General features: G+C 36.7%; 1 protein-coding gene across 3 annotated transcripts in view; it reads left to right on the top strand.

The window, feature by feature from the left end:
* The window catches only part of SS18 (SS18 subunit of BAF chromatin remodeling complex), an 81,761-nt gene that overhangs the window by 44,133 nt on the left and 24,103 nt on the right, over nucleotides 1-13,525 (top strand). For all 3 annotated transcript variants that reach the window (XM_058556917.1, XM_058556919.1, XM_058556916.1), the window contains exons 6-7: nucleotides 12,562-12,729; nucleotides 13,390-13,494. In XM_058556917.1, coding sequence (XP_058412900.1) covers nucleotides 12,562-12,729; nucleotides 13,390-13,494 — 273 coding nt within the window. The remainder of the gene's footprint in view (nucleotides 1-12,561; nucleotides 12,730-13,389; nucleotides 13,495-13,525) is intronic.

The raw sequence follows: 13,525 nt of genomic DNA, 5'->3' as shown, positions 1-13,525 counted from the left end.
CCATTCATGAGGGCTCTGCCCTTGTGGCCTAGTTACCTCCCAAAGGCCGCGCCTCCACGTACCATCCCAGTGGGCATTAGGATTTCAACTTACGAATTTTGGGGAGACACAAAAATTCAGACTATGGAATTTGCCATTTGCATTTTTTCTATGAACTGCCTGTTTGTTTTGTGTTCCATATTCTTTGGTTTGTTTATTATTTGAAGAAGTTCTTTGTAGAGTAAAGCTATTCACTCTTTATTTAGCAAATGTGAAAACATTTTGTAGGTTTTAGGATATAGGAATTTAACTTTTTAAAATGGTTTGTTCTGGTAGTAGGATTCTGAAATGGTAATGTTACTTTTATGAAAAAGTGTAGTTATTTCTTAGTTATGTCAGGCCTTTGTTCCAACATTTGTTAAATTATTGTCCAGATAGACTATTATATAGTAATTGATAAAATACGTTGGAGGACTCAGCATGCTTACTAATATGTTAAAAGTTCTCAGAAGTCCTACAGTAAGGAAACCGATTTGATTTTGGTTAACACAAGTGTATTACTTGGAGCTCTTTCCCTTCCCTTCCTGCTTTTTTTTTTGAGAGGAGAGGCATATTACTCATGAAAAATTTGAGTGCCCTTTAGGCCTGGTACTGTCATGAAGTGCTTTACATGTCTTGTTTAATTTAATCCTCATGTTATCGTTGAGGTGGTAGGTAGTGTTATTATCCTCATTCTATGCATGAAGAAACATGTTCTGTGGAAATAGCGGCAGGCCTCCCTTTGCACAGTTCAGATATGCATGAATTTCAGTTACCACAATTTAGTTAAATAATACCTGTTCCCCAACAACATGGTTCAACTTTCAATTACTATGATATATTAACTGTACATAGTTGCGTCAAGTACAAAAGTAGCTGCTCTCTCTTCAGTACTCAGATCACTACGTAAATAGCAGATACCTGTCATGATCAATGACCATTCATGTCACTTTCAGATTCTGTCAGTGATTGGTCACTGTGCATCTGTCAGTTTATGCATATACAGCAAAGCCTGTAGGTGTGTTGCTTCCTTGGCTCCCAGTGGTAAACCTACAAATATTTTACAAAAATGGTTAGTTCAAAGAGGGGCTTGGCCAAAAAAGATAAAAATACAGCAAAAAAGTGAAAAGTAAGACTGCTGGAAATGAAATCCAAATCCATTGTAAACAGAGTTAAGAAGAAATTACTGACTTCTATGGAATGGGAACGTTGGGAATGTTGACACAGCTGCCATTTGAGAGACTTCAGATATTCACTGTAGGTACTTCGTGAAGGTGAACTCATTGACATAAATGAGAAAAGTGGTTGTGATGAAAAGAATGATGATTTCCCAGAGAAAGTGAGACTGGCAAAATACTTCATATTCAAGAAATTCTTGGAGACATTTCACAACATTGAAAGTGCAAAGGATGAAATATTGGAAGCTGATCCATACTTAGAAAAGATTATGACAATTTGCCAAGCTATAGAAAAAATCCTAGCTCTGATTGTCAGTTATACTGTGAGGAGAAGGGAAGCACGCTGTTTAAACTACTCTTGATAAGATTTTTACAAAGAAGTAAAATTAATGGTTCTCAGTATTTCTAATGTTTTAAATTACAGTGTGGTAAATAAAGATTAGTTTTTCTCATGTCCCTATGTATTTGTAAGTGACATTAATAGAGTTTTTAGTGGTTTTTTATTTCTGGTGAGGAAGATTGTCCCTGAGCTAACATCTGTTGCCAATCTTCCTCTTTTTGCTTGAGGAAGATTGGCCTTGAGCTAACATCTGTGCCAGTGTTCCTCTATTTTGTATGTGGGTTGCCAGTACAGCATGGCTTGATGAGGGGTGTAGGTCTGTGCCCGGAATCTGAACCCATGAACCCTGGCCACCGAAGTACAGTGCGCCAAACTTAACCACTATGCCACCGGGCTGCCTCCAAGTTTTTAATGTTTTAACAGAAATTTTTAAAGACCATGGAACAATTGTACTTTTCTCCATTGATTATTAAGATCATTTTGCATGATTTCAGCTTGCGTGGTCATTTATACAACCCATACCACCATGCAAAGTGAAGAGTACAAAGTTTTGTAGATTCCCCCTTGGGGCTGGCCCAGTGGCGTAGCAGTTAAGTGCGCACACTCTGCTTCGGCGGCCTGAGGTTCGGCCCGAGGTTCACAGGTTCGGATCCCAGGCACACACCGATGCACTGCTTGTCAAGCCATGCTGTGGTGGCGTCCCATGTAAAGTAGAGAAAGATGGGCACGGATATTAGCTCAGGGCCGGGCTTCCTCAGCAAAAAGAGGAGGATTGGCATTGGATGTTAGCTCAGGACTGATCTTCCTCACAACAACAGAAAAAGAATCCCCTTTGGGAAAGGCTATTAAGTTTCTAACTTTATATAAATATTTTCAGGTGAAAACCGTCCTATTTTAAAGGTTCGTATAAGATACAGCTGTGTCAGATAGTGATAAGTGCTATGAAGAAAAATAAGCGAAGTAAAGGGAAAGAGAAAGATGAGGATGTGTGTGCTCTTTTAGGGTGGTGAGCAGAGACCTGGAAAAAGAGCATTGCACAAGCAGAAGGAACAGCAAGCAAGAGCCCTGAGGCTGGAGCATACTTGGTGTGTTTGAGGTATAGCAAGGAGACAAGTCTAGTTGGAGTTGAGTGAGTAAAAGTGGAGAGCAATAAGAGATAAGATCCAAGCTATAGTTGAAAGCCAGGCTATGAAACACCTTGTATTGTAGTCCATAAGGATTTTAGATTTTATTCTGAGAGAGTGGAGATAACTGCTGGAAAGTTTTGAGCAAAGGAATAACATGATCTGAATATATGTTTTAAAAAGATGCCTTTGGCTGCTGTATGGAAAATAGACTGTAGTTGGGCAAGTGTGGAAGCAGGGAGACCTATTAAAAGGCTCTTGCTGTAGCATTTGGGTAGGAGATGATGGTGACTTTGAATAGGGTGATACTATGGAAGTAATGAGAAGTAGTCAATTTTGGGATATTTACCATATATTTTGAAGGAAGAGCTGCCATGATTTGCTAAGATTAGTTATTGGATTGGATTTGGAGTACAAGAGGACAAAGTTAATCATGACTTCATTGTCAAAGTAATTGAGTGAATGGTATTACCATATACTAAGATTAAGAGACTGGAAGAATAACAGATTTAGGCGAATAATAAGAGTTTAGTTTGGCAGAACTTAAGTTTGAGTGACCTGTTAATATCCAAGTGGATATATCAGTGGGAGCTGGATATGTTAGTCTGGAGTTGAGGGGAGAGGTCAGAGTATTAAAAGCCATGGGATTGGAAGGGATCATTTAAGGAATGAAGAAAGGTAAAGAAGAGAAGAGATCTGAAGATTCAGTCCCTGAGCACTGCAGCATTTTGACACTGGGAAGATGATGGATTTCTTTCAGGAAGACTAGGAAGTTGAGCAGGAGTAGACAGTGAGTTGGGAGAGAAACTAAGAGAGTGTAGTATCTTAGAAGCTAAGTGAAGAAAGTGTTTACAAATGAGGGACTTATTAAACATGTAAAATTCTGCTGACCGTTCAAGTAAGATGAGGATTGAAAACTAACCACTGGATTATATGACCATGGTGGACAGTTTTGGTGTAGGGATGGGGGCCAAATCCTGACTGCAGTGTGTTCAAGAGAAAAATGGGAAGAGAAGACGTGGTAACAGTGAGTAAAAGACAATTCTTTTCAGTTATTTTTTGATACAGGAGAACAAAATAGGATTAATTGCCAGAGAACACATGTAAGGTTATGGGAAGATTTTTTTTTTTTTTTTGTGAGGAAGATCGGCCCTGAGCTAACATCTGCCAATCCTCCTCTTTTTGCTGAGGAAGACTGGCCCTGGGCTAACATCTGTGCCCATCTTCCTCTACTTTATTTGGGACGCCGCCACAGCATGGCTTGCCAAGCTGTGCGTCGATGCGCGCCCGGGATCCCAACCGGCGAATGCCGGGCTGCCACAGTGGAGCACGCGCACTTAACCACTTGCGCCACCGGCCCGGCCCCGTATGAGAAGATATTAAATCATATTTGTATACTGATAAGAATGATCTTTTAGAGAGGGGGAAATTGATTATGCAAGAGAAAGAGGAAAGGGACAATTGCAGAAGCAATGTATTTGAGTTGCTGTGAGGAGTGTGAGGGCACAGAGCTCTCACACAACTGCGAGAATTTAGCCAACTGCAAAGTTACAAGGAATGGTCCCCAAGACTGGTCTCAACTTCTGATGCCAATTGCAAGTTCTGGGGTTCCCAAAACCACCCTCAGGTTCAGTAATTTGCTGGAAAGACTCACAGAACTCACTGAAAGCTGTTATACTCACAGTTGTGATTTATTGTAGTGAAAGGATACATATTAACATCAGCCAAGGGAAAAAGCACATAGGGAAAAGTCCAGAAGAGGTATGAAACGTGGTGTTTCTCTCCCCATGGAGTCGGGATGCTTTATTCTCCTGGTCCCCTGTGACAGTACATACAAAGTATTGCCAACAAAGAGAGTTCTCCTGAGCCTCAGTGCACAGAGTTGGGGCTCCATTATGTAGATTTTATTGATTGATTGCCCACATTGTTTATCTCAGTCTCCAGTCTCCAGTCCCTCTGGGCATGACCAAAAGCCCCACCCAGGTTCAGGAGCTATAGGAATACCCAATTTAATAAGTTTAGTAAATCTTCAATATAAAAAAAAAAATCATGATAGTACACTGAATTTTTACAAATTAAGAAATTATTTCAAATTTTTTATTCCATAGAAATGTCATGTTTGACCTGTGTAGTGGATTTGAATGAATGAAAATTGTGTGTACACTCATTTTTCTTCACTGTTAACATTGGTACATCTATGCAATATTGCTAATGCAGGTTTCTGTTTACTATAGTTTTATGTATATACAGCCATTACATTATAGTTTAGACTATAATTTTTGTTTCTACATTTGATCAATGTTGCTATATTGGATGAATTTTTCAGGTTGTAATTTTTTCTCCACTGATGACATTTTTCTGGTTATAAAAATAACTAATATTTAATATGAAAATCTAGAAAATACAGAAAAACAGAGCATAAAACAAAAATCACCTGTAAATTCACTCTGTATGTTCTAAATTACTCCATGGACAAGGTACGGTCCACTTATGTATAGTAAGTAGCCTGTACTCAGGCTCTTTGTAGCAGCACTTGGAATACTTGTAATTACATAATTATTTGTCAATACCGGTTTGTTTTTCCCTAGACTCTAAGTTGTGTGAAGTCAGGAACTGTGTCTTGTTTTGTTCACTACTTTATCCTATTTGTTGATTGACAGATTAGCTAGATTTCCTCCTGCGATAACAAAGTAGAAAACCAGCATCCTTCTCTGCAGTGTTGTTATCCATCAACTGTCATTCCAGGAATGAACCAAAGAAGAAATTGTCAGTTACTGTCAGATAAAACAGATGATTGTCAGTTATACCAAAACATTTTGGGTTTGGGAGACAAAATCCAAATGAGTTTCTATTCAACAGATTATAAACTCAATTTCATTACAATTCATTTTTAAAAACTTTTTATTTTGAAATAATTATAGGTTTACAGGGAGTTGGTGAAGGTAATATAGAGAGATCCTATGTTTCTTCCCTCTGACCATCTCTAATCCCTGGCAACTACTATTATTCTTTTCTCCATTTCTATAGTTTTGTCATTTTCAGAATGTTATGTAAATGGAATCATACAGTATGTGATCTTTTGAGATTGGCTTTCTTTCCTGAGCATAGTTGTTTATCCAAGTTGTTACATGTATCAGTGTTTCATTCTTTTTTATTGCTGAGTAGTATTTCATGGTATGGATGTACCACAGTTTGTTTTAACCATTCACCTATCGAGGGACATTTCTCTTGTTTCCAGTTTTTGACTTTAACAAATAAAAGGTCTGTGAACAGTTGTGTACATGTTCATGGTTTTATTTGGACATAAGTTTTCATTTCTCTGAGATGAATACCCAAGAGTGCTTTTTAAACATTTTAAATGTTTGGGTTTTTTAAGAAACTGCCAAACTGATTATCAGAGTGGCTGTACCATTTTATAGTCCCACCAGCAGTGTATGAGATCTGCTTTTTCCAAAGCCTTGCCAGCCTTTGGTATTGTCAATATATATATTTTTTAATCTTAGCTGTTCTAAAAATGTGTAGTGATATCTCATTGTAGTCTTAATTTGCATTTCCCTAATGCCTACTGGTAGTGAACATCTTTTCATGTGCTACTTGCCATCTGTATATCCTCTTCAGTGAAATGTCTCTGCGTGTCTTTTGCCCATTTTCTAGTTGGATTGTTTGTTTTTTTACTGTTGAGTTTTGAGAAGTCTTTATATATTCTTCTAGGATTAATTTTTATATTTCCTCCCAATATTTTGTTATGTAAGATTTCAAACAGACAAGTTGAAGGAATGATACCTGTATAGTCACCATCTGTATTCTGCAGTTAATAATTTACTAAATTTGTTAATCATCCACCTACTGACCCATTAATGCATCTTATTTTTCAAAATGCGTTTCAGAGTAATTTGTGGATATCAGTACACTTTACCCATAAACATTTAGTTTGCATGTTAAGAGCTCAACATTTTTTAATTTTAACTTTTTTCTTTAGGTAACATTTACATACAATGAAATGCACAAATCTTAAGTGTATTATCCAGTGAGTTGTAACATGTTTGTAACACACACCCCTTAGGATTCATTTCATAACTGATATCCTGGGTGTCCTTATAGGATGCAGTCCTGCTCCAATTTCAACATTTTATATGAACTATATTCTGTTTTTTATGGTAAAAGGAGATGATTGGTATTCCTTCCCTTATAACCCTATCTAAAGCTGTGGTGTTAGGACTACTTGGATCAGTATCATCTGGGGGTACTTGTTAAAATATTTGTCTGCCCCACCTGCTAAACCAAAGTCTCTAGGGGTTAATTTTAGAAATTACATTTTAATAAATGTTCTAAGTCATGCTTATTTACAGTCTATTTCCTCGGAATTTTTCTGGGCAGGATCATCTCTTCTGTGCCAGATGGTTCATAACTTTCCAGCTTTCATGCTAAATGACACAAAAGCTATGTGTTCTAATATAGCCTGTCTCCATGGCTTTCTACTTGGGGCAAAGTAGGATCTTTACTTTTACATCAGATTGTCACTTGTGCCACATAAATCTGGAGCTTTTGGAGTTCTTTTTAGTCTACAATAAATGGTTAGCAGTGACTTGTTTTTGAATTCATATTATTATATAGTATGGTTGGAACTATTTAAGAGGGGTTGTCTAACCATAAGAAATTTTCTACCCTTTTATTTGGCTGGATTTATTAAGCCACAACACATCCCTTTTCTAATTTTCAATCACCAGAAAGCTAAATACATAATCTAATTCCCAGGCTAGTTTGTGGAAATGCCTATGATTTAAAATTATGCCCTTGAGAATTCAGGATTTCTTAACTCAGCACTGTTGACATTTTGAGCTGTGTAATTCTTTGTTGTCGGGGCCCTGTCCTGTGCATTGTGAGATATTTAGCAGTATTTCTGCCCTGTGCCCACTAGGTGGCAGTAGCACCCCCCCATACCAGTTGTGATAACCAAAAATGTGTCCAGACTTTGCTAAATGTCCCCTGGGGGACAAAAGCACCTATGGTTTAGAATCACAGCTTTAAGAAATGGTTAATATAAGGCACTACATATAAGGATGATGTGTATTACTAAACGACAATAACAAAAGTTATTGATACTATTACATTTTAATACTTAATACTTTCATGAGAATTTCTCAAAGTGTCATATTATGAAAAAGTTTGTATCTCTTAAAGAACTGTTGTTCTTTTTACTAGCTAAAATCTATTATGGTTCTATTTTTTCATTGGTTCCTAGGAAACTCAGCTTGTGTTGGTTGCAGTGACTACTCTAAGCTTCTGGGGTTGTCTTAGTTACTTGGCTCTTGTTCTTTTATCCTTGGGATTGTATCTAAACGCCTTATTATGAACTACTTAAAACTCTTGGTGGGGCCGGCCCCGTGGCGCAAGTGGTTAAGTGTGTGCGCTCTGCTGCGGTGGCCTGGGGTTCACCGGTTCGGATCCCGGGCGCGCACCAACTCACCACTTGTCAAGCCATGCTGTGGCGGCGTCCCATATAAAGTGGAGGAAGATGGGCATGGATATTAGCCCAGGGCCAGTCTTGCTCAGTAAAAAGAGGAGGATTGGCAGATGTTAGCTCAGGGCTGATCTTCCTCACCAAAAATAAAAAAAAACAACTCTTGGTGAGGACAGATGTATGTTTTAGGTAAATAAGGAATCCTGTTCATTTTATTGATTGATTGATTGATTGATTGTGAGGAAGATCAGCCCTGAGCTAACATCCATGCCAATCCTCCTCTTTTTGCTGAGGAAGACCAGCTCTGAGCTAACATCTATTGCCAATCCTCCTCCTTTTTTTCCCCAAAGCCCCAGTAGATAGTTGCATGTCATAGTTGCACGTCCTTCTAGTTGCTGTATGTGGGACGCCGCCTCAGCATGGCCGGAGAAGTGGTGCGTCGGTGCACGCCTGGGGTCCTAACCCGGCCGCCAGTAGCGGAGCACGCGCACTTAACTGCTAAACCACAGGATCAGCCCCTGAATCCTGTTCATTTTAAATGGCTATTTAATAGATAATAGGTTAGCCAGTTGAGTTTGCTGAAAGACAGGGATTTTTTCTTGCAAATAAACTATTAGTAATACCTTCAAATGAGAGTATAGATGCTTTAGTTTGAGATTGAATAGTTAAGGAATAAGTAGTAAAATGTGAGCAGTAGATGATGAAATATGAATGAGAAAATAGGCTTAGGGAGGGTATTATCTATGCAGTTTCATGGTCTAATTCTTAGACAGATATAGGTGGGGTGAAGAAATTCTTTAGGATTTTTATATTATAGTGATATGTTATCTAGAACTATTTTCCTGGGAGGTATTACTTGGTAGAGTATGATTTGACTCTGGAGGAGAAGTACACAGAGTGGTTAAGAGCATGGCTTAGACTTGTCACTTTTTACCAGCTATGCAACTTTAGGTAAGATGCTTAATGCTTGTAAGCCTTAAATTTTCCTACCTGTAAAATGAAGTTGATAATAATACTGCCTGTGATTTCATAGGGTTTGGGGAGGATAAAAAATAGACGAAACTCTTAGCTTAGTGCCTGGCCCATACTAAGTACTAATTAATTGTTAGCTGTCACTTTTGACCTTTATTTAAAATAATTCATAGGTTAATGATATGCTTTATATACTGATAATGGTATGCTTTATAGAGTTTTAATATGTTAATTTGCATTTGAAGATGTGAATATACATGTATATGTATGTATGTGTATACAGAATTTTTTAAAATTACATAATTCTAAATTCTTCAGAGATCAGTTAAAACTTTGTTATCTTTATAGCTGAGTCTTAAAAAATTCTTCTTTTTGACCAGTGAATTAAGGTACAACTAAGTATTAACCATCTTATTGGAGCAAAGAATTCCAGTAATATAAAAACGTGCTGATGTGGGGATATTTTACATGTGTTTAAGATATAGGACATTGTTTCCATAGAATATCTATTAGGGTATAAAACTCAAAATGGAAAGAAATAATGTGGTTATTAACATTTGTTATGTGTCCTTTCAAAACATTTTTATAAGAACATTGTAGATAATTAAGACAGGATCTTTGTGTATGTAGTATCACACTTTGTAGTGCATTTTAATATCAAAACGATTTATGTAAAAGTAACCTTTAAGCATATAGTAATGTATGATGCCATTGTTTATAGAAAATTGTTACAAGACTCATTTTGTAATCTTATTTCACTCTGTAGTACAAATTTTTAGAACTTATTTTGGGGTAAACTTTTGAGATTTAGCTCTCTCATTTCTGATAGTATCTCAAGGGATAATACTCACACATTTACCGGTGTAGCATATTTCATTATCATAAGGAAAATAATATGCTTCCTAAACAATCAGAATTGAAGTCATAGTTTTTTTTTTCCCCTAATGGATAAGGCTTCAAGGAAAAAGATGAAAAACACCATGTTTTAGCAGTGCTCTCCCCTTCCATTCTCTGTGGTTTTAGGCTTGATCCTAAATGATGTTGAGGATGCTCAGAGGGAGGGAAGTGACAGAGAATAAAAGAAGGGTGGTAATTGAGCTCTTTGGGATTGGAACTGCTGACGTCCCAAAAGATAAAGCACAAGTGGCTTTATATATGGTCTTTTCTATCTAGGGTTTAAGCTAGAATTACTTTTCTCCTTTAGAGCAAAGCTTAGAATTCTGTTGTTTTTATATCCTTCTGGATTTTCCTTTGGCTGTTATGTTTTTGCTTTCTTCCTACTTGATTTTTAATTTTGATTCCAATGCATATGATATGCTTTAGTTTCATAGTTACCTTCTGTCAAGACAAGAGGTCTTTAATCAGTGTTGGAGAAGGAAGACAAGGCAAAACCTTTATTTACTGAAAATGACTTACATAAATGTCCGATCATGCTACTTATTAAATTATGAACGCTAGTATTCAACACTTTATTATATGCAAAATATATTTTAAAAATTGTAACCTCAATTAAACTAGTTAGTGTTTTGAAACTTTTTTATTGGACAGTTTGCTTCTGAACTGCTCAATTTGCTATAGCTTGAGCAGAGGCAGTGAAGAATAGTGGGATAAACATGTACTTTGAAATCAATCTTGAGTTTTGTCCAGTTCCCAGTTGATATCTATTAGCTATATAATCTTGATCTTTGGATTCCTTGGCTAAAAACTTGAAAATTAGGATCCTTACCACTGGTAGTTTTTAGTGGTTTACATCAAATAAAGGTGAAAGCTGCCTAGTAGTGTTAAATGTGCTCAGTGTTAAGGTCTCCTCCCCTCCCCTCTCCACCTAGCCACTTTATCTCTACTATTAAGAGTTTATTTTCTTGTTGAAAGACAAACCCCAGAGTAACCTTTGAAAGGCTTATATTTATGATAATAAAATTAGAAGGAGAAAGGAATTTGAAAAGAAGTAGAAGAACAGAAGATGAATAGGGAAAAAAGAGTTGGCTCTGATAAAGTAATTCTTTAGATAATACATTTCTTCAGATTGGAAAAGAATTGAATTCCTTCTGCTTACATTGTTCCTGCTATTGTAGGTCAGTAATATATTTAAAGAGGTGAGCTTGTTTTGTTTTGAATTTTTGTTTAATTACACAGTAAGCTTTTGGCTCATCTGGGCAATTTTGCGTGTAAAACTTTTCCAGGCTCTCTAGTCGTTTGCCTTTTGTACTTTCTTCATAAATGGTCCCCAAGTCAGGAAAGAGGGAGTATGTAGTTATTTAAGCAATAAACTGGGTGATGACTCATATATACTTTTGAGACTCTGATGGTTATAATGGTGGAATGATGAGCTCCCCATACCATGACTTGACCCAGTGAAGCTCTGAGGAGCTGCTTACATTGTTAGATAGCAACATAGAACTTTATGGCCATTGTTGATTATTTCATGTGATACATTTTTACTGTTGCCATTGTGATACTACAGCAGTGGTAGTTTGACTACCTCGGTATTGCTCACTTTGGAAACTGCGTAATTCTGATTTCTTTATGGCTTTTTGCAGTTCTCTGCCTAGGTGCTTTTGGTTATATGTGTGTTAGAACTTAATAAGAAGCACTACAGCCCTTTGATTTCAGGACCTTTTTAGTTTATAAATCTTACAGTTGGAAAAGGGAAAGAAGACCCTTTAAAATTTTGTCCTAAAATTAAAGTTTATGAAATTCCACTGATGTAAGTATATTCATAAATGTTTGTGTAGTTTCCCTATCTACCATTACATAATGAGTGGGCATTGAAAAAGGAGAAAAAAATGAATATCCAGTAATTAGGTTTCTTTCCCTTAGTTTGACTGCTGATTTGCTGTGTGACTTTGTGAAGTTTACTTTATTTTGGTGTATTTTCTTGTATAGCATAAGAATTCTATCTGTTCTAGAAAGAGTGTATAATAAATGTGGATATTATATAGTACATAATGAAAAATACATTCAAGATGTTCATACATTGTATCTACTTTGTTTTTTAAAAAATGACTAGGTCCAGTGGATTTCAAATCAACTACCATGGATTGGTTGTTTTCCTTTGTTTGCAGATCATTTTAGGCATTTATTTATTTATTATTTATTTATTATTTATTTATTTATTTATTTTTTCCCCAAAACCCCAGTAGATAGTTGTTATGTCATAGCTGCACATCCCTCCAGCTGCTGTATGTGGGATGCGACCTCAGCATGGCCGGAGAAGCAGTGTGTCGGTGTGTGCCTGGGATCCGAACCCCGGGCCGGCAGCAGCGGAGCGCACGCACTTAACCGCTAAGCCACGGGGCTGGCCCGCATGTGAACTTTAATTCAAAGTTTTGTTTTTCTTACTGGAAGTCAATTTTCATTACAATAAATTATATATTTTGGGGATTATATGATAAACTTTTGTATTTCTTTTAAGATCTTAAAATTATGTGCAAAAATATTATATGCGTATGTTTTGTCTGTTTTCAGGCCCAATGATGCATCAGCAGCCTCCTTCTCAACAATACAATATGCCACAGGGAGGTGGGCAGCATTACCAAGGCCAGCAACCACCTATGGGAATGATGGGTCAAGTTAATCAAGGCAATCATATGATGGGTCAGAGACAGATTCCTCCTTATAGACCACCTCAACAGGGTAAGATTCCATTTGGAAATTTTTTAGCTTAATATAAATAACAGTAGTTGAAAGGCTTTAAATTTTAATGAATTTTTCATCTAGACAAAGTCAGGGCTTTTTGTTTCTTTATATTTTTTTATTACATTTTATTTTCTTCCTAAAAGCTAGTGGCTCTAGTAGGTAAAAAGGGTCACAGAGTGGATAGGCGCTTCCTTGTGTACAGCTTTCTTTTCCCTTTTCTTTTTTGGGAAGAGTTTACATCATAAAATTTTATGTTAAAAGCTCACTAATTTATAGGAGAAAATGCTGTTTTATTTTTGAGAAGTTACTAAATGTATGGTCAGAAACAAACCCAATTTTATTTCAAACTGCTCTAATATCAAAATAAAAAGGAAATTAATTTTCTACCAATTTGAACCTCTTTTTAAGAAGTTAGTGTTTGTTTTTTTGAGTTGGTATTGTTTTATATTGCATGTATGGTCTCAACATTAATTTTTGTGAAGTGTGGTGTGTGGTGTGTGTGTGTGTATAAGAATAGTTAAAAGTATCTGAAATGCCGAAGCATGGGAGGGGAATCTACATCTGAGAAATAATCTCTCATAACATCAGATTAGAAAGAAAATCTTTGATGACATAGAGAACGAATTATTTACATCTTAACTGGTTGTGGTTTTTCAGGCCCACCACAGCAGTACTCAGGCCAGGAAGACTATTATGGGGACCAATACAGTCATGGTGGACAAGGTCCTCCAGAAGGCATGAACCAGCAATATTACCCTGATGGTAATCTCTCCTAATGTTACCTTTCCTATTT

The sequence above is a fragment of the Diceros bicornis genome, chromosome 16 (assembly GCF_020826845.1).
Source record: "Diceros bicornis minor isolate mBicDic1 chromosome 16, mDicBic1.mat.cur, whole genome shotgun sequence".
Classification (NCBI taxonomy): domain Eukaryota; kingdom Metazoa; phylum Chordata; class Mammalia; order Perissodactyla; family Rhinocerotidae; genus Diceros; species Diceros bicornis.
The sequence above is the reverse complement of the archived record's forward strand: the minus strand, read 5'-3'. Positions and strand labels throughout refer to the sequence as shown.